General features: G+C 41.3%; 1 protein-coding gene across 1 annotated transcript in view; it reads left to right on the top strand.

The window, feature by feature from the left end:
* prkcaa (protein kinase C, alpha, a) overlaps positions 1 to 21,594 on the top strand; it is a 166,968-nt gene extending 145,374 nt beyond the window's left edge. Inside the window, exons 16-17 of the mRNA XM_023960408.2 lie at positions 4,706 to 4,846; positions 17,127 to 21,594. Coding sequence (XP_023816176.1) covers positions 4,706 to 4,846; positions 17,127 to 17,291 — 306 coding nt within the window. The 3' untranslated portion in view covers positions 17,292 to 21,594. The remainder of the gene's footprint in view (positions 1 to 4,705; positions 4,847 to 17,126) is intronic.
* Positions 21,595 to 21,792: the final 198 nt, after the last annotated feature.

The following is a 21,792-nucleotide window of genomic DNA, read 5'->3' as shown; positions in this document are numbered from 1 at the left end:
TAAATGTTAAAGCGCGTAAATTTGCGCAAGGTATGACAATGGGCTTTTTTTTAAAATAAAGTTTGATTTGATTTATAAATAAAATTTGATATGATATTACATCCAAACTTTTGCTGCCGTTCATTGCAAATCATAAAGTAATGGACTCACGTTGAGATTCTTTAACGACCACATGAGGTCAAACGTGAGCTTTTCTTTTTTTTTCTTAGATATCAAGAACATTCAGAAAATGTCCTTGTGAAACTTTTTAAAAGAGCGGCTGGATTTTGAAAAACCTTTTCTTGTGAATCTAATTGTTTTAAGTCGCCCATTGATAAAACATTCAAAACTAAATCTAATCTGAGATTACTCCAAATTGCTCCACTGTTTTACTCACTTTGTCTTTTCAGTGCAGTCAGATCTGAACACTACATTAACATCAGACAGACATGAAAAATATTAACTATTAAATGGAAAGTAATTGCATGTAATAGAAAGTGTCAACAATGTATTAAAAAATAATAAAGCCTTACATTATCAGCATACGCTGAGTAAACTAGATGCACAAGTTCAACCCAGTTTACATAGGATAGTGAGATCTGCCATGAGGCTGCTTCACCTCACAGCCCGAACAGTAACTAAATAAGAATGACGCAAAACACACAGATTTTAGGAATAAGAAGGATTTAAATGATACACAGAAATTGCATTTATAGACAGATCAGTGGTCACATTTATTTTATCACGAGATGCTCATAATGGCGAGGACGATGACGTATGTGGGACTGACTCACGTGCTTCTCCTGACCACATGCTCCTGGTTGAAAAGTATTTTCATCAGGAATAAAAACCACCGAACCGACCCAAATGATGTCAACCCGCTCAAAGCAATTTTTACACACAAATTCAGAACCACAACTGCCCAATCTGACAACACAGCCAGGGGTAGAAGGTGGAACTTTATCACCTGTCGATCCAAACAATAACTCCAGCTGAAAGTAAACACCATGAAATTGTCCAGCTGTCTGTGGAGCCACTGTCACTGTCAGCAGGAGCCCAACCGCTCTGCCCGCCTCAGATGATGAATGTCTCTGACAAGCCCATATGATCCATGCGGTTTCCCTTAAGGTGCTTTGATACCAATGTTTTATCCCCACGAAAGCAGAATACAGTAGTGCTTTTTACATGCAAACATACTACCTGTGTTTGGAACAGAACTACTCCTTGGTGAGACAAAAGCATGTGCTGAATGTGAGAAATACTAGTTCAAGATGTGAAAAATGTTGTTTTCTTTAGTACCAGAGGTTATCCAAAGTCAGAGAGCTGTGCACTAATGTGCTTTGTCTTCCTGTCACTTCCTCTCCACTTGCTTCCCTCTGCCTCCTCTTTCCCTTTCTCCTTCCTTTAATTATCTGTTTACCTATCTCATTTTGGCTGTGAGTGCCAGTCAGTATAGTAACCCTGCCGTGGGACACATTTGAAAAGAATAAATAATAATATGTTTCTTTGGGGGGCAAGATGCCTCACTGTTTTTTCTTTAAAGAAAAAGAAATGCATTTTTAAGGCAATTGTTGTTGAACGATGCCTTAAAAATTACCATAAGTGCTGGTTCAGATTGGCGTCATAAAAAACTCTAATAATACAATTCAATGCAGGCATTGCTGAAGCCATGGAAACAAAGCTAGATGGGTCCTGGTTTTGCAAAGCTGCTATACTTCTCTTTAATGATTGCTTAGTGCTCGCTGCTGCCTAACCTGCTAGAGAAGTAAGTTAGAGGGTGAGAGGGAAGAACAAGAGTGATTGGAGACAGATTAAGAGAGGCAACAGGAAATTAATTTATTTTTCATTAAAAAGTCTTGTTTTTATCTATTTTAGCTGCGGCAGTCTCATGTTTTACACATTGTTTCACATTACAGATTTGTGATATTAGGGTGATAGAAACACCTCATTTTGTGTTTTCCACATACTTGTCTTACTGTGTACAGTGTACCTTATTAATCGGGGCCAAAACTAAGAAAAAGGAAAAGAAAAAAAACTTTTAATGTAGCATCAGTTTCAACATTCCATGGGTATAAAAGGTTTATTTTGCTAATAGTCCATTTCAAGTTCATAATTTAGACATCTATGAACACAACGTCACTTTACGGATGAGCAATGTCACTTGTCTATAACGCCTTTGGGTTGGCAGTAGACTGTCAAATGTTGCAGAGGAACTTCTCTCAAAGTGTTTTCGGCAGACATGCATAAAGACACAGAACTACTGGAAGAGTTTGTGACAGACCCAGCAGTGTGGAGCCTTGCCAGTGATGGACTATACCCATGACCAGAACCCTAAGGACCTCTGACCTCAGACATGGTTTAGCAAACACCACACAGCTGTAGGCCCGTTTACCAGATGTGAGGGCTACTAGGGTTAGCAGACAAACCATTCTCAACTGACTCCACTGCTGTGACTTCTGACTTCGACAAACACATTTACACTTTGGTGACCTCATCGTTTTGTGTTCTCCATAGCAGCATTACTTTTTCAAAGAGGGCGCTAAAGCCGGGGCCCACTTTGAATTGGCGCCCCGGGCAACAGCCCATACTACCCGTACCTAAAACCGCTACTGAATAGACCTTTAGCTCTTAGCAGGGACAGCATGGTAAATTTGAGGTTTCAGAAACGTCAATCAAACCACTTCCTAAAATAAAAGAGAGAAAAAAATTCTGAGAAATGACAGCTGAAGTTTTTTTATGCTGTGGGTGATGGTTATTTTTCTTACATTTGCCAAGCAATTCAGGCCACTTTCACATTTCTGCAGTTGTTTTGATGCAGGCCAGCAGCTCGTGAAGTGTCCTGGTGTGTGAGGTGTGTCAGTTAAGTGTTTGCAGCACGGCTGTGAGCAGACAGTTATTCCTGTTATTCCTCCTCAGCTCCACGGCATCCTGACATTCTCTGCTGGTTCAGACATGGACCAATTCACAAAATAGATCAAATTACATTTTTATACCTCCATAAAGTTAATCGTAGTACTATATATTAGCGATACACAAACTAAGCAATATGTTCACAGCAAGATCCCAAATAAAATATGTATTTTCTATAAAGGAATACTTATACAGTGTTCCCTTGTTTATCGTTCTAAAAATGACAGGCGGTATCTGGAAAGTGGGCGTATAGATATTTTTAAAACACCTACTACATCAGACGCCCCTTAACATTTTCCCACTTTTCTCACTCTTTGTTTCTTTAAATCACTCAAAGTTCAAACCTTCCAAGAAAAATAAGTCCTTTGTTAGAATGAAAACAAGTATCTGCCAGCAATCGAAGATTTCTGCATCCTGAACCCATTTAGAATAGGAACACGTGATTGACGAGGTCAGTAGCCAATCAGGATGCAGAACACAGTGTGCTCCATGGAAATTGCACGTCAAAAAAACTGCAAAACAGCGAGACCACGAAACTATAGAGTCCTTTTCTGTAACACAATTTTAAATAATTCAAATTATTCCTTTTTTGTAACTACATTTCTCTGTTGACTGCATTTAACTCAAAAGATTTCAGCAAATCCAGGTTTTTATCCAGATCTTTTTTTCCCGGTTTGCCTAATCCTTTTTTTTTTTTTTTGTTATGTTTTTTTTACAGTATTTACATGAGTATTTATGTGGTTTGCATGCCCTCCACAAACTACAGATTTTGTCATAGTGGTAATGCCGTTTAACTCTGTTTGTAAAGCACCTGAAAGTAAGCATGTCATTTCTGTTGCTGGGGAGCTGTCAAGGTGATTTAGCTCCATGTCTAAGCATGGATTACAGATCAGGGATTTAACGAGAGGTGGTGCTGATGTGTGAAAATGTGGATGGACGGTTCTGCAAGTCTAAGCCAACCTCTTTTAAGTATTTAAAGTAACTAAAGTACTGCTTTCCAGTAGGGGTGTAGCAACTAATCAATGAATTGATTTCTATTTCTATGAACCAGATCGATCTGTCTGAGGCAGGTTCTTCATTAAATCAACCAACACCATTATAAAATAGTTTGCAAAAAATCTCTTTTTTTACTTCTGTTTTTTTATTTTAGATCATGACACATTACCGGCAGATCAAAACAATTATTTAAATAGAAAACATTCTGCAAGATTTCAAACAGGCTTGATTCTTCCCACCGACTTTCCTTTTGAGCCAGGTTTTCCACATGAAAACCCACTGACACACATTCCGGTTTCCATGGTGACCTGGTGCCTTCTATCATATAGACTTAACAAAGTGCAAATTCTGTGCTCATGTTGTGGTGTGACAGCAAGTGGCTGCGATTCCCTGAAGATACACAGCAAGCAGAGGACAAAAGGAGGCCTTTTTGATGTTTTTTTTTTACCTCTGGCTCGTCGGTTAATATGTTTACTGACCTCAAATGAGAATTGACATCAAATTGTAAAAGTTATTATCAGTTGATGGACAATTTCCTGTTAACCTGCAGCATCAAATTTAGCAGAAAAAACAAGAATTTTCTATTTTTGTTTCATGTCATCCTTCAAAAGAAAGAGTCTGCATTTTTTATTTGTATGTGTGTTTTGACTTCAAAGGGTTAAACCTTAATAATATTTCATAAAGTTCCGGTCATGTTTTTTTTTTTTTTTTTATTAAATCTGATGTGCATAACTCTGTTCTGATGATAAAAGAGTAAACTGGGTGTAGATCTGTGCTAACTGCATCTCTGTCATTCTGTTTTCCCTAAAATCCTGAGCAGCTAATGACCAAACACCCCTCCAAGCGTCTGGGCTGCAGCCGTGAAGAAGAGAGGGACATCAGAGAGCACGCTTTCTTCAGGCGGATTGACTGGGATCGCCTCCAGAACCGAGAGATACAGCCGCCCTTCAAGCCTAAAGTGGTAAGTTCAGTTCTGAGCGTAGCCCGCCCCAGTGTTTGGTCTGAGAACGCTGGACCTAAACATCTGAAGATGAAAAAAAGACATATCTTAAAAGTTAGTGCAGATTTGAATTAATATTCTAGAATTCAAATGAGTTCACTCCTTTGTGAAACGACAATACAGTTGAGTTTAAACTGGATTCCAAACAATTTATAGACGGAGTTCTTCTGTAGAATGGACAGTTGATATTTTTTTCAGTTTAGCTTTTTCTCTTGTATTTTAATTGTTTATGCCGTAGGGTGTTTTCTATATGTCTTCATATATTTTATGAGCTGAAACGCATTGAGAGTGAACGCTGTGTGTCAAGAATCAATACAATAAACGTTAATACGCTATTTTAAGGCATCACAGCAATATGACAGAAAATAGTATAATGTCCAGAATCCTGCAACTTAACCTCGTATAGCCTTCTGTCATTTAAACATACATTACAATGAGAGCAGGCGATTAGTGTAACTTGGTCTACAGTCATGAATACAACTGACACCACGCGATGGGGAGGCACCGGCAGAATCTTCTAGACTAGCTGCCGCCGCCCAATATGTTTGAAAAACAAATTTTGAAAAAGTTGATTTAAAATCTAAGATATCTTTGGTCAGTCGTCTTGTGCAGGGGTTTGCTGATCAGGATTTTATATCTCCATTCTGGCTTTGAAGGACAGTGATATCCATTTGTAGAAATAAGGGGTTTGTAGTGTCTAATAACTTCATCAGCATACGTCCATCCATACCTGCAACCTGTGGATCATAAAGACATGATCGTAATAAAAACTTAAAGTTGGAGCTCTAGTAAAGTCAAACTACTGATTAATCCCCCCGTATTGAAGGCTGCAGGCTCCTGGCCTACAGGCTTAACACAGACTGCTGGTGGTTGATGTTTGCCAAGAACTGCAAAACAAGAGAGACCAACATTTGTTTTCTTCACATTTTATTTGGAATCTGGAATCGACAAAACAAGAATCGGCAGGTTTTTGATTGTTTTTGAATTGGATTTTTTTTTTAATCCAGTCAATATTTAATTTTCCAGTTAAAAACAAGTATTTTATTCTTTTTAGGTTTTGTATTCAGAGTAAAAACCAAATAAACAAATCGTACACTGACTTTTAATAGTGTAGGAGCTCATATGTATATGTCACTCTAGTCATGCAGTGGTTGCATGCGTGTGTGCAGAACATTTTCTTGCATGACTAACACTTATATGCAGATAAATAAGGGATGATAGGAAAAGGGAATAATTAAACAACCAAATGCTCGTCACAGCCATGATCACCCTCCCCTCTAAGCATGCTGGTCTTACTCTGCCATCTGATTCTGTGTTTACTGACACCATCTACTCTTTCCTTCACTTCGAACACATCCGTTGCTTTTTCCCCGCTTAGTCACTTTATCGTCCTTCAACAGCTGTGGAAAAATGTTCTGATCAATACATCGTCTGAGACCCGCTGAGAGACCATCTGCACCTATTTCAGCGGGACCTCAGACCGCACAGATGACGTTGTTATGGCAACAGAGTGAGCTCGGACGCCGGCTAATTTAATGCTGATCTCTGTTTTTAGGGCTTGCAGCTTTCTGCCGCTCAAAAACAAATACCCATCATTTTACTGCGCTCAATTGTGTTTGAAATGACTTGTTGAGAGACCAGCTCTCTTATTTCCTACACATTATGGGTACCCAAAGTCCTCACAACTTTGTGCGGAGTGGGATGGAAAAAAGTAGGTCAGAAAAGAAGCTGCAGTGTTAGTGAGCGAAAGCGGAGAAACAGGCCAAGAACAAACGGGAGTACTTAGTCATTACACAAGTCTGGGAGCGGTATCCAAACAGGCTGTTTCACATGGGGTACACACAGTCACACATATGCACAGATGGCAATGTGGATGACTTCTGACTCAGTGTTTCTGTAAGAAATAGAAGCAGAGGAGAAATATGCTTGTGCAGCTTACCGCTTTTCCTTTTGTGGGTCATGATATGAATCACTTTGGAAATGGTTTCACAAAATGCATTTCCAAATGTAAATTTTACCCCTAAAATAGGTTCAGATACATTGTGTTCAAGCCCTCATATTTAAAAACAATAATACTGAATAGGACGTCTTTAACTTGTCAGGTGTTAGTGTTTGCTCTCTAATCTAAACTCCCCTTCCAACCAGAATTGGGTTAAAAACTACCTCATTGTCCCTTGTCTGGTGGTTTTCTCTTGGTTTTAATAGAACAAACTAGCTGTGCCTGCTTTCATCAATGGCTATAATCTGAATTCAAAAATGCTCAAATTTGATAAAGAAATGTTTGGCTGATTATTCGTAAGTTTGGAAAAAAACAATTCTAAACTTGCAAATCAAGTCAAAATTATATTTTTTAGCGACGTTACGACCCACAACATGTAAAGAATTGCACCCACACTCTAAGTGAGGAAATGAAGAAATGCACACATTATGGAAACATTTTGGCGAGTCGTGCTGCATTCACAGAGGACGGGATTTGTGCGTCAAATCAGGATCTGCCGCCTCTCTTTTGAGGCGCGTCAAACGCTTTGACGCCCTGGCTGTGGAGCAGCCGCCAACATTTTCGAGTATGATGTTGAGCAAGTAGCTTGGGTCTATATGTTTTGGGGTGAGCACGTCGCCTCTTCAGAGTCTCTCCTAGTGCGCTTCACTCCTTCAGCGGTAGCTGCGCCTGGGTTATGGCCATTTTAAACGGTCTGTCTGTGTCCAGTTTGAGCATTAACCCGAGAGGAGAAAATAAAGCTAAAACTGGAGCGTCTTGTAATATTGTCTCAATGAAAATACGATAAACGTCATAAGCCCATGGAGCTGAAGAAGCGATCGTGGCCACAATGACAGCACCAGCTCTCCGTCTGCTGGGCAGAGCAGGTGCCGCTCCTCAGGGTCTGACTGCTGGACCCTGAGGAGCGGCACTCGCTCGATCGTAATCCTCTGCTCGCTACGCTGAGTTGCTGGAGGCTGGCCCAGTTACTGTTGGACAAAGGCGGGACCTGTCGCCAGCCTGTCGTAGAGCTGGAGCTAGGGAACGCCGCCGCCCAGGATCCGGCCGGACCGTGGGTGCCGTTTTAGCACCTGTAGGGTGTATCCCACTTTCACCCAACAGTAACCGGGACAGGCTCCAGCAACTCAGCGGCCCCAGCAAGTTAAGAAAATGATGGAAGTTCAGTACAATAGTCCTCACATTGAGCGGCCATTTTGGATTAATTTTTTAGCCTTTGATCGAATCACTGAAAACTTCATGTGAGTCCCCGATTGGTGGATACAGTGTCACGCCTGACGACAAAAACGCCACAGGAACTCAGATGGCGTCTGTACATTGACTTAATATTGAAACTCGACGCCTCTGACACGCGACTCCAGTCCTCATGCTCAGGAATCTCATGTCTTTGAAACCTTGGTGGAACAACATTTCCAAAGAGGAACGAAACTTTACTCTTAAGGCCCGTACAAACTGGGACGAATATTCGCCAGCCATTATTCGCCAGCGTCTTTCAACAGGTTTTTTGTGTTCACACCCAGGCGATTTTCGATGACGATGAGCCGAGCAAACATGCAATTTCATTCCCTGACATTAGATGGCGCTTAATGTAAAACAGAAATACTCCTGTACACAAGGTGGCGTTGCGCAACTTTACGCTTCTTAAGGTCGCTTTTCACTCAGAAGAATAGAGCAAGTATTGACGCGCTTGTCAGAATCATACAAATAAAAACATGAATATTTCCAGCACCAGTAGCTCCAGCTCCAGTTCCAGCGATGAAGAAATTATTGTTCTGTTGAATGATGAAAGACGCCGGAAAGGACATTGATTTTTGGTACATCCCATAGTTACGAGAAGAGAAGAACATGGGGAGTTTTATCGACTGATACAAGAGCTGAAAATGTATCATGAGCGTTTTTGGGGATATTTTAGAATGTCCGTCAGTGAGTGCATCTTCTTCGTCTTATTTCTTCGCGGCAGTGTAGACGCTACTTGGCGTATATCTTCCTCGCAGTGACGTATGTGTGCTCAGCAAGACAGTTTTGTGTTTGAGCGCCCACAAGTTGTGCTTTACTGTAACTTCAGAAGCTCCAGACACGTGTGCAAAAGCGCCATTCTCATTGGTCGTATAGTTTTTGAAGCGGCGCGTCAAACCAAAAAAACGAACCCGAGGCGTTTTTTTAAAAATGACGCTTTACGCGTGGCGTTTTTCGCGTCGGTGTGCACACTCACATTGGTGCCCTTTGTTTAGTCACGAGGCGTTAAACGTCTGCGAATATCGCGCGCGAAATTTGTCCCGGTGTGTACGGGCCTTTAGACTAGCTCAGGGGGCAACCCATGGCTCCGGAGCCACATGTGGCTCTTTCATCCATCTGTTGTGGCTCCATGTGACTTTGGAAAATGAGTATTTTATAAAAAAAAAAAAAAAATTTTAGTTTGTTCATTTTTCATGGCATTTCAAAGGCGCTGATGGCTCTGTACGAAGCGCGAGCCACGTAAAAAACAGCTTTGTAATGAGCTCGTATTTATCGGGTGAGACATGCAGAGCCGATAGCAGGAGGAGACACACGGGGCGGCTTCAATAAACACTCTGATCTTCTGCCGGGAACTTGAGGTGCCGCGGGGCAGAGAGCAACTCGCTGATGACAGAGAGTTTGCGCCAGTGTTGCCAGATAGTCACAGTTTTCCAGCCCAAAAGTCATCTGAAAACCGCCAGACCCAGCCAAAAACCGCCTAACACAGCTTTTGTTGATGTTTTTTTCGTACTGGACTGATAAAATAAAAGATTTTTCTAAATAAAAGATAGTTCAGACTAATAATAAAATGTGTACACTATTGAATATCTCTTCAGCGGGCCGCCTTCTTCCATTCATTTGCTTAACCCGCTCTATCACCGCTATAACCTGCGTCCGGCTCTTTCATCCTTGTGTGGCGCTGGAGCGCCCCGACTACCATATTTTGCGCTCTCTGTGTAGAACAAACTGAGGAGCGCGGGGTAAACAAATCTTATCTGCAGAGGATATGAACAGGTGAACAGGTAGAGAGGAAAAGCAGGTAAAGAGGCGGAGGAGGGGCTTTGGCTTCAAAGCATCAGATTGAGACGCAGCTTTCCCTGCGGGAGTTGAAGCAGAGACTTTCCCTGGGATGATTTTATGAACTCAAAAATGGAAACATGATTACCAAATAGAACTGTTCAAAATAATAAACCTGATCTCTCCACATTCTCAGTGTCTACCATGCATTGATAAACACATCGCTCCATGCAGCGATCAGACCAGAACCAGTAGCTCCTCCCACACGCGGCCGCGGTATCATCCTTTAAAGAACATAATGTGCATTTGCAGCGACGTATGCTTCAGACGATGTCCGATTGGCCAATCTACATGTCAATCAAGTCCCGTACTTCTCAGTGAGGATTTTGATTGGCTGGTGGATTTTAAAGAAGTACTTTTTTTTAAAATCTTTTCTGGCCCGCTATCTACACTCATGTCATTGAAGATCGACAGGTCGATCGCGATCGACGTAATGAGCATCTTTGAATAATATATACATGCATAATATATATAATGATGTCAAAACGGGTTGTGGCTCCGAGTGCTTTCTTTTTTATTAGGGGCGGTCCCAAATGGCTCTTTGAGTATAAAAGGTTGCCGACCCCTGGACTAGCTGAACCAATAAAACCTTTGTTCAAACATGTTCACCTTACTTGATACTAATCAAAACTCTTATGAGGTGCTTTTAGAAAGTAAAAAATCTTTTGAAGGTGGAAAACTATTAACAAGAATTAGACCCATTTTTTCTTAAATCCATTGAACCTTAGCCAACGTTATGATTCTAGAGCTTCTGCGCTATTAACCAAAATTTTAGCTGCACTCTTTGCTTCAATTTCATTAATATTTGATCAAATAAGGCTTTTAAGGATAAATAGTGTATTAGTTTCACTGGAAGGAAACTCTCCAGAGACCCCAGAGACCGAGTTTACACTTCCTGCTAGAAAGTAATATACTGATACATCCCAAAACGTAGGAGTAGCTCAAAAAGAAGTTCAAAATTGCATTCAGTCAGTTCAAACTCAGACAGAATTATTAGGCATACAACTAATAAAATACTGTTTTTCAACTTTCTTTTGCTTCTCATTTTAATGGTTTTGACCAAAGATAATTAAAAACCCAAAATGTAGTATTTGAGAAAAGCAGATGATGTCATAAGACCGTTAATAAAAGGATGTTTTTTTTAGCACATATGTCAAGTCTCTGAAAACTATTTCCAAGTACCTCCCTACTTCCTAACCAATAAAAAATCACTATCTAGTCCCCTGTATTTTAAAGGCAATTTGGATACCGTGCTCACTTTTTAAACGGCAAACACCAATTCCGGCAGCCCCGTGACTGTGACAAAACGGAAGAAGAAAATTCTGTTAAGCGCACTAAATAGTGCACCACGTTGTCAGCAGCAGGATGCGCGTCAAGTTTACTGTTCGACGCCTGGCCTTGACGCCACGGCTGAAGAGGAACAACAAACGTTTTCTAGACTTCATTCATCATGGAAGTTATAGATGATGTTGAGCGATTAGCTGGGGTTTATATGTTTTGGAGAGCTCTATAGAGACTTCTAGAGAGTCTCGCAGTACAGTGAATTTGACCATTTATTGCAGGTGCTAAGCCTGGATGACGGCCGTTACTTGCGTCCGTCCATCTGTTGCCCCGAGAGGGGTAAAAAAACAACCTAAAGGATCTTTGTATTATTGTCTCAAAAGATAAACATCATGAGCCCATGGAGCTGGAGCTAGCGAACACCGCCACCCAAAGTCCGGATGGACTGTGGGTGCGGTTGTAGAGGGCTCGATAGCTCCAGCTCAGTGCACTTACGTATCCCCTACACTCCCCATGTGTGCAGCAGTAGGGGACCAGTGCGTGCACTTCACCAAAGACTGTGGCATAATTGCACCATATGACAGCATCACTCATTTGTCATAGGTGTGTAACTTACATTAGCCTCACATATACCACACCCACAAAAATCATACGTTCCATTTTCATGACGTGCTTTGAGGTGACCACATGAGCCTCCAGGGAATACGAGACACACCTGTGCCCCCTTTAAGACGCAGCTGCACCTGTCTGACTCTCCACAGGCCCAGGCAACCCAAAAACCTGCGGCACTTCTACGGGTCAATCCCCGTGCAGGTGCATGTAACTTCAGCATCTGCAAGCGTTATGTGGTAACAAGCCGACTAGAATGTGATGCTATGAATTTCCATCACAGATTTTTGTTATACAATGTTCAAATTTCTTAACTGAATTTTTTCAAATTTCTGTTTACTTGTCAACCTTAATCACCAACATTCTACGGAGACCCTGAAGGGCCATTGAAGAAAAAAATTGAAGTAAAAAAAAAGAAATTAACGGGTGCACATTCATTAGTGTTTTTTTCTTTTACTTCAACAGTTTTGTTGTTTTTTTTTACTAGTTACTAAGAGCTATTAATACAAATAACAAATGGCTTTAGTTTGTCCTAAGAATCCGAATGCCAAATATAATTTGGACCCTTTTTTGAAACAAACCACATGACTTGAAAACTCTTTTAAGATGACGTTCAGAGATGATGTAATTGTGACGGTAAGCAAGCAGAGCTGCCATCTCTTTGTAGAAAAGTCAAAAAGCAAAGTCAAACTTTAATTAGCTCACGTAATGCCATTTCCAGGTAACTTGGGAACATTTCTTTGTGAAGTAACAGGTGTGCACCCATTACTAACAGCTGCGCACCCACTATTTTATTTTTATTTTTTACTTCAATTTTTTTTCTTCAATGGCCCTTTAGGGGCTCCGTAATTCATGTGTACTTTTTCTAAATCAGATACTCACTTTTGAAATCACTGACTTTTAAAAAACATGAAAGTTTTTCCCAATATTCTATGTTGAGTTTTTTGCCTGTAGGCTCTTGTGCTATGTGTGGTCTGCTTGTTTTCATTGTCAGAACGGCTAAGCTCAATGTTTAGGAGAAAACAAGTGGGGTCTGCTTTTTAACAAACCTCCCATTGTAGCTTTGGAGACAGAAGTGTGTAGAAGAGACGCAGAGAATGTGTGGAACCACGCTAATGCAAGTCTGCACTCATTTACCATTCTAAGCAGCTGAGTGTTCTTTTAATATCTGTGAGTGCAGAGGCATGGATGTCTGTTTGCACAAAGAGAGATTGAAGATTAGAGAAAGTAGGTCAAAAAGAACCTCATGTGGGATAATGTAGCGTATGGAGAATGGAGATACATCAATGCCTATTAGGAGTTGGCAAGAGCACACAAGAGGGCAATGAAAGGTTATCACAGTCACGTCACAGTCCAGTGTTGGTCTCATTGTAGCTTGTGTGTGTTTGTGGAGTTTGTGCATTAACTGGGAACTTTTAAAAATATGCATGTTCATTGTAGTGGTTGTTTTCCCTCTGAACAGTACAGTTTGGATCACAAACTGACCTAACATTTCTTGTTGGATATGATGGCAAGATTGCGATCAATCAATCACTCAATCAATCTTTATTTATATATCATACAAAAGGTAACACAAAGTGCAGTACACTAAAACAAATAGGATAGAAAAAGGAAAACATAATAATATAAAAATTAAACCCCACCCATATGCAACACACTCACACAAAACCTCCATCCCCCTTAATCGATGTACATAGATGTAACTGCCGTTGCAGTTACATTCGGATATCTTGGGGAGCAGGAACCGTCTTTACGCGTGCTTCAGAAAAAAGGGTCGTTCTTCCTTTTTATGGCATTTATTTTCTTGAACGGTAAAAATATAAAGTACAAACCACAAAAATACTCAAAAGCATGAATATGTCCTTAATGTAAAAATAAAAGGTTCTTAACACAGTTTAAGCACGGTCTAAGATTAATGTGCTGCCGTGCTTCCCAAGTTCAAATCCAAAAGCCAATGCCCATAAAAGACACGGCGGCTCCCAAAATGCACCTAACCAATATGAAGCCGGAACAGCTGGATGGCCAAAGAATGACAGGCACATGCATGCATTAAATCTAATAAATAACCTAAATTCAGCCAAATGGCTCCAACAATACACATACTGTAGCTAGTAGTTGGGATCCCCTCCTTCATGGACAGCCGCATAGCCAGCCACGTGCAGCATGACAGACACCCACTCCACCACAGCAAACCGGTGATGCAGGTTACGGTGCTGGTAACGAACCTGCAGCTGACCCAAAGGGGTGGACCCAACTGAGGAAGCACTGGAAATACAAATGTTCATAAAAAAGAATTAATTATAATAATGGATTGGACTTATCTGCGCTTTTCCAGACGCTCAAAGCGCTTACAATATCTGTCCATCATTCATTCATTCTTGGTAATGGTAAACTACTGATGTAGCCTCAGCTGCCCTCGGGCAGACTGACTGAGGCGTGGCTGCCAGTTCTGTCCATCACCGGGGCATTCATACACATTCACACACCAGTGGAGCCACACTGGAGGCAGGGAGGGTGAAGTGTAAACTGCACGGCTGCGTAGCTCCAATGTCGCTCGCCATTTTTGTTTCACAGCTAATATGAGGTTGGAGTTGTGAGGAGGCTGTAAGCTAGTGGGGGAGAGTGCAAACAAAGGATCGATGGGAAATGAGGGCAGGCTTACCCCGTGCCAAATGTCCCACCCACAACTCGGAGGGGAATTTCTGATTGACTCCTGCCGCTCTGCAGAAACTAAGTCCCTGATTTTAGCTAAAAACGGCATAATCATAATTAAAAGACCACCGGGAAGACTTTGATAAGAGATCACAAGATGATAATAAATAAAGCCCCTAAAGATTGTTATAAATAAGGCACAATGCCGATTGCTGTGCAGTAAAGTTGGGTCCCAGAAATGTCCTGAGGTGCAGAATGGTAGTAGTGCTTCTCTGCATCTGGGACCTGATGTAACCAGGAAGTCCTACTAAAGGGACATCTTAGTGCTGGGGATTTCCGTTTTAAAAGTGCATTGCTTCACTCAAGCAATGACTTGTCAGTGATGGATAGAAAAATACAAGTGGACAGAGAGAGACGCACCATTTGGAGGCTAGTGGCTACAACCTTTCAGGTCTTTGTTTGTGTGGCAGGGAGAGCAGCATTCCCTGTGTGCACTGTGTCTCATTTGTCCTGCTGTCTTTGCACCCCGAAACGGTCTCGGTAGCTTGAAGCAGATGTCATTGACTGGTGGTCGCATGCACGACACACAAACAACAGCACAGGACACACCTCTACCGTCATCGTTGGTGCTGGGATCTGCACATGGCTCACATCTGGACTCGTGTCAGAAGCAAATCCAGAAAGTAAGAAACGTCTGAACCTCTACAAAGAGTGATTCCTTAATGCAGTTTGACTGACATTAAGATCTCTTGATGCGTACTGACACTCACGTAAACACCAACATGCACTTGAGGCTGGCAATGATGTCATGTCTCTAAATGGAATATAGGACGGCAGCTGATAAGGTCAGTTTGCCATGAGTTATTCAAGACTTGAGAGCTCGGTCACTGTTGGCTTTGGGCTCGGACTGCCCATGTAATGGCTAATAATCCTGGTTGGAATGGACTGAAAACAGAGGAGGGTGTGTTAAAACGCCCTCGTTTTATGTAGCTCTGCAGAACTGACGTTTCTAGAGCAGGAATTATGTTGTGTTCATAGTGGAAGATAAAAGGCAGAAAGTCATTTCTGGTAGTTATACCCAGAATTGAATATTCTGAACTGACGTGTTTATTCGATGTTAAAATCTTGGTTTGTTTTTAGTGAAGCTTTATGCTAGAGCGCCATGAAATCTGCTCTCAGTCGTAGCAGGCTTCAAAAGATGAGAAACATGAAGGTTCTTGTGTGTGTGTGTGTGTGTGTGTGGGAGGGGCCATGTGGGAGCACACGTGCGAGTAATTGAGTATTTTTAAGACTCGAACCTGTGAGGCCGCTGTGTAGGTGGATGAACCTACCAGAGAGAAGTGAAGGTTTCTGCACAGCCTTTTTCCAGCTACTTGTTACAATAAGGGTTCCATGTTTTAAAATGGCACATTTTTTCTTGTTTATGAAGAAATTGCTTTGTTAATTAAAAAAAAAAAAGCATTATCTTCAGAAAAGTTTTGTCATTTCAGTTTTTATTTGCTATTTACACTTTCCTTGTTTCACGTGGTCAAAAAGCCAAAAAATCCCAAACAACCGGAATATGCTGTATTTTAAAGTAAACATGCCTCAAAAAGGTGCAAGCTGACATGTTTCTGCCATCCTCAGAGCGCCTCCCACACGCCATTCGTTCCACTTATTTAAGGACACGAGTGTGTGTTGTTGCAAAAGATGTGCTCTGGTGAAACTGTGCTGTACAGTGTGACAGCTTTTTAAAAGGGGTTTTTGAAGGTCTCCTGTTGCCCAAACAGTAGTTTCTGTTTCGGGTGATTCCTGTAGACTGATCATTAAGCTTGAAGATTTGAGCAGAACATCAGCTGGAACTGACCTCAAGGTGAAACTGCTGCCTTTTGTTTTGGTTTTGGCACCTTTTCAGTTGCAGAATCTGGACCCACATTTACAAAGTAGTTATTGAAGCCGTTTGCTGCTTCATCATTATCATAGTTTTGAGCCTTTTCATCAACCATAAACTTGAGTACATTTGTTTTTTTGTTCCTTTTCTAATGATCGCTTCACATAGTTTTTATTTTCCTTCAGTAGGTTATTGAAGTAAACCTTATTTAACTTTTCCATGTTATTTCCTTTAGTTTATTTTTGTAGGACTTTGTTGAGCAGTATAAGGCAAGGATGGTAAAAAATATTTCAATTTATTTTCAAAAACCATCAAGATGGGCAAGAAGGGCCCTTAAAAGAGGTCAAAGCAACAAATGTAACAGAGGAGGACGACTGAACAGACAAACACACTTAAACTGACCTAACTAATTGGAAACACAGGGGAAGTGGCTGATCAAACCAACTAGACACACAATGGGGAAGGAAAAAAGGCCAAGACAGGCTTCAAAATACAGCAAAGAAACAAAATTAATGTCCATCCTATGGTAAATTAGCAAATATAATGAAACTAACGAACATCAAATAGAATTTAAAGTAAAGCAATGAGTTTTCAATCCAGAGAAATCTTGAAAAAATCTTTCACATCGTCCACCATGGAGCTCAGCTGATCGGGTTCCTCTGCGGCCGCTGCCGGGGCATTTGATAGGATTTTGATTTTCAATCAAGCAATAAATATTGACGTGTGACCATGTTGTCCTGTTCTGTGTGTCTTCTCTGCAGTGTGGCAAAGGAGCAGAAAACTTTGACAAGTTCTTCACACGCACCCAGCCTCAGCTCACCCCGCCAGACGAGCTGGTCATCGCCAACATCGACCAGGCCGAGTTTGCAGGGTTCTCTTTCATCAACCCGGAGTTTGTGCACCCGTCACTTGTCAACAGCGTATGAGAGTGGCATCAGAACAACCCGCTCAACACCACCAACTCAAACCTTTAATCTGGTTCATGTTTAATGTTGCACGATAGATATTAATATCTATTTGATTCATCGGCAAACACAAATAAGTAGTCTGTATGTTCCTATAATATAATTGGAATAGATTAGTTTGGGTTTTGGTAACAGAAAGAGATTAATTCCATAGAAGGATTGGGCTATTGGAAGCACTAAGACATGACAGTGTCAGGCTTTAATAATCCATTTATTTTAAAAACAAATTCCAATTCAAATAAAAGTTTACATTTCTCAGTGCTGCCCTAACTGATGATCAACACATTATCCACACTACTCACAATAAGTTAGGGATATTATGAAATACTCAGTGGATGTTGTCTACACAGTGTTTGTTTCACTTCACAGATTTCAGGACAGGGAGGCGATCGTATTGGAGTGACAGACACACCTCACACTCTTTAGCGTTTCCCACAGAATGGTCTGACTGTGTACAGTGTGCCTTAGTCATCGGGGCCAAAACCAAGAAATTCTAAAAGAAAAGCCCTTTCAATGTGGCATCAATGGCAACATTCTGTGGGTAAAAAACCTGATTTAGTCAGGAAGTCATTCCAAGTCCATCATTCAAACCTCCATGAACACGCGACGAGCAGCACCACCTGGCCATAGCGCGTCGTCAGGTCGGTAGTAGACAGTCAGATTTTGCAGGTGAACTCGTCCTTAAGTGTCATCACCTGAACCAAGACACAAAACTACTGGCAGAGTGCGAGACAGACCTAGGAGTGGAGCCCCGACAATAACCATGACCAAAACCTGTGGACCTTTGCACGTTTAACTAACGCCAGACTACCATTGCAGGTGACTCCCCTGACACCAAGACACTGCCATGAACGTTTGCGTGACCTGGACAATACCTACCGTCCTGTTCACTAATGAGTGTCTGCTCATCTTGCTCAGAAAGGATGATCGTCAGCATCAGGCAAAGGTCCGCAGGGTCCCAAGAGTTGGCTTTAGAGGAGGAGGAGATTAGTTTAGACCTGTTTAGACAGCCCAGTCTGCAAGTTCTTACCTCAGAGAAATCATAGAACCGTCATCATCCCCAAATTCCACCAGCCTCCCCCAACTTTCTCGTCATGGATGTTAATACTCCACCGCATCATTCCAGAATGGTCGGAATTCAGCGTGGCTCATGTGGTTTGGCCCACAATGCCCCCTGTCCTGAACCCCATAGAGCACGTCTGTGATCAGCGGAGGCAGAGACTGGACGATTGGACCCCATCCCTAAGTGACCTGGCAGAACTGCATGTAGCACTTACACACCATGAGGCGTCTCTGTCATTTTGGCAGATGAAGGAAGCATTGTGTTACTTCTCATTCATTAATAGTGATATCAAAGGGAACTTTTATGTATTTCATTAAGATTCTGACCATTAGGGAAAGCCCTGATGTAAATAACAATATCCCTAACTTATTGTGAGTAGTGTAAATGTACATATCCTAAAAGAACAGAACAGAAGTACAGGAATGTAAACGCTATAGCCAAATATTAAGGACAGGTGGTCAGCAGCTCTTTTGATTCAATGATTTCTCTACCATGTTTACACTTTTTCTTCTCCTTTTTAGTTTCCTTCTCAGTTTCTTGCATTTGTTGACTACAGGAAGAGTTTGAACACGCGGGAATGTAAAGAGTTGGTACAAGCCGTCAGGAAAACACGGCTACAAGAAGTCCAAACTTCATTCGCTACCAAAACTTTCCCTTCTTCTGTCACATAACGAAGCAGTTTATTTTTATTTCTTTTTTTACAAATTGAAGATAAAACTATAGCAGATGGAGTTTTAACAGGTGCAGCATTAGTTCACACATTGAAGCTGCAGAGACAGTTTATATCAGTGGACATGCTCGTGTGCTTTCCTTTTCCCATTCTATCTTGTAATATATAATATTTTTCTTTTCATACTTTTGTTGTTTTTCGTTCCCTTAACTCTTTTCTGTTTAAAATATTAGAAAATCTGTTTGTTTATACTCTGTACCCTGGTGATCTTTCATATCTTTCCATTAGATCATAATATTTTAAAGTAACAAAAATGCCAGTAACTCCTTTGTAAATAAATGTGAGTTATTTTAAGAGGGCAGAGAAGGATACATTTTATACCAATACATGTATGTGTTTTTCTTACATTTAAGCCAATATTTCTATGTTGTTCGAACACTTTAACCATCAAAAGCATAATCCAGTACCTTTGTAACAGCTGGATGCTTCTTTTAGGACAAATAGAAAGTTTTCTGTTTCTGTTTTCCTCAGAAACGACTACTTTTCTTTTTTTTTGTTGGGATAAGATTCTTGGCTGTACTTTGGTGTTGACTGGATGCTTTTGGAATGTCCCTCTGTGTCTGCATACTTTGGGTGTTCAGCACTCATGCATGTGATCGGTTCGAATGCCGCATGCTGCCAAGCAGGAAACTCCCGCAAGTGAAAATGTGACAGCAGCGCTGCTCTTCACGGTGGAGGAAAAGGAAAAGTCCTGGGAGATTCGCGCAGAGGATTCCTGCTGATGAATTGAAACAAAAGGGTTTCAAAATGTTCAACTTTTTTTTCTTTTCTCCTGCCGTTTAGTTTCAAGCAGAGCAGAAATAGAGTTTTAAGGTTAGGCAGCATTAATGGAGTTTGGTGCCAAGGAGCCAGAAAAACGTCCGTCTGACAGAAACCGGTTAGACTTTCAGTCGGATCAGTTAAAGGTTGACTGACTACAGTTTCCAATGCAAGTTCTATTTTCTCAAAAGTATGTGTTTCTCTTGACTTTTGAGTTCCTTCTGGGGTTTAAATTGTTTTTGTTTTTCGATTCTTCTGGTAAAAGTTAAGGAAAGAGACAGAATATCACATCAAAAACTGGTTACCGGTAGCAACCATTGAATGGCAACCTCAGTGTGTCTATGTTTGTCCTACTGCTTCACTCCTCCGTCTCGTTTCTAAACCTTTACAGCATTTAGCATGTGCCAAACCCGGAGAACAGCAGAACCCAACAATAGCAGCCTTGCACTAACTAACCGTAGTAACATGGAGGACACTGGTAGCTCCTCTGCTGGCCACATACAGCAGGTCAGACGCTGCCATTAGTTTACCCGTGTACACTGTGTCAGTAAACCCAACAGTGCCAGTCAGCTTGATAGTTTCCTTTGTCCGATTGATCCTTCAGTTTTGTGTCTGAAGCTGTTGTTTTGTTCCTTGCAGACGTTGACTTGCACCGTGTCTCTGGCTCAATAGTTAGCTTCATCCCTTTAACTGAACTGGAGCGCGATTACTGCTCTTCCCTTGTGTGCCTTCCCCAGCTTGTACATATGTTCGGTACAAATCCTTCTCAGTACCCATCCACCAGCTGCGGTGTGTGTTCCACTCCCAGGATATACAGCTGAAATCTGGGAAAATTATAGATGAACGCAATCAAAGTATGTTTTCTCTGCCAATATGAACTTTTAGGATTCTGAAACAACAGCCTGCTTTTCCCTTTTCTATCCTTTATACCCCACAGTTCCTAAAGAAAACGGGCTGATGGAGGAGGTGAAGGATCATGTCAGAGTTTTTGGTGTTAGTTTGAAGACTCCGCCTCCTCTTAGTCCAAGGGCCAAATCTGTCACTTAATCTATGAATTCAGTCCCATTTTTCTTGTGAAATTGTTTACATCAGTTCAAAGAGTGGCTTCTTTCTGTTCCCCCCTTCAAACGCACCATCTTCTGCACACCTGATTCACAGGATCACTGCCACATGTCTGCATGAGCAAAATCCCACGCAGAGCTGAGAAACTTTCCTCAAATTGTTGCTTTTTTCCAGCTCCTGTCCTCTCTTTTAACGCTTTGAACGATTTCTTTTTTTTTTGTCCAAACTAAGTCCTGTAAAGACATTTTACAACCTGTTATTCCTAAATGAAGTAGCACTCCTCACAGTCCTTTTTTGTCCTGGTCCAACATGTGTCCCGCGCCAGGTTTGTCCCTGTTTGCTGCATCCTGAGAGAAAACATCCATGACGCAGGGCGCCGGTTCAGCAGCGTGCAGGAATGAATGCCTTATAACCACGCAGCTCCATAGCCACTCCCTGCTGGTTTGTGCTCCTCGTACATGAATTACTCGCAGTAAACGTCTACAGAGACTGCACAGAAGGAGAACCACGTGTTTCGCAAATGCTGTATGTTTTATTTTCTCTCCCAGCCTGAAACCTTTAAAATGAGTCTCAGCTACTTAACCTTGTAACTGAATGTGTCATTTGTACCTAATGTATGATAATGAAATTAAATAAAAGGCTAAATGAGATCCATAGTCATGCAAACGTGTTTTTTTTCTACAAACTGTATGGTATCAGGTGCATCTATTTTAAGATGTTCTGTTTTCATGGATGCTGGTGTTGGCATGCTTTAAGGTGTTTTTCTTTATAGATAGATAGATAGATAGATAGATAGATAGATAGATAGATAGATAGATAGATAGATAGATAGATAGATAGATAGATAG

Source organism: Oryzias latipes, chromosome 1 (genome assembly GCF_053564925.1).
Source record: "Oryzias latipes strain Hd-rR chromosome 1, Olatipes_Hd-rR_3.1".
NCBI lineage: Eukaryota > Metazoa > Chordata > Actinopteri > Beloniformes > Adrianichthyidae > Oryzias > Oryzias latipes.
This window is presented reverse-complemented; position numbering and strand designations above follow the sequence as displayed.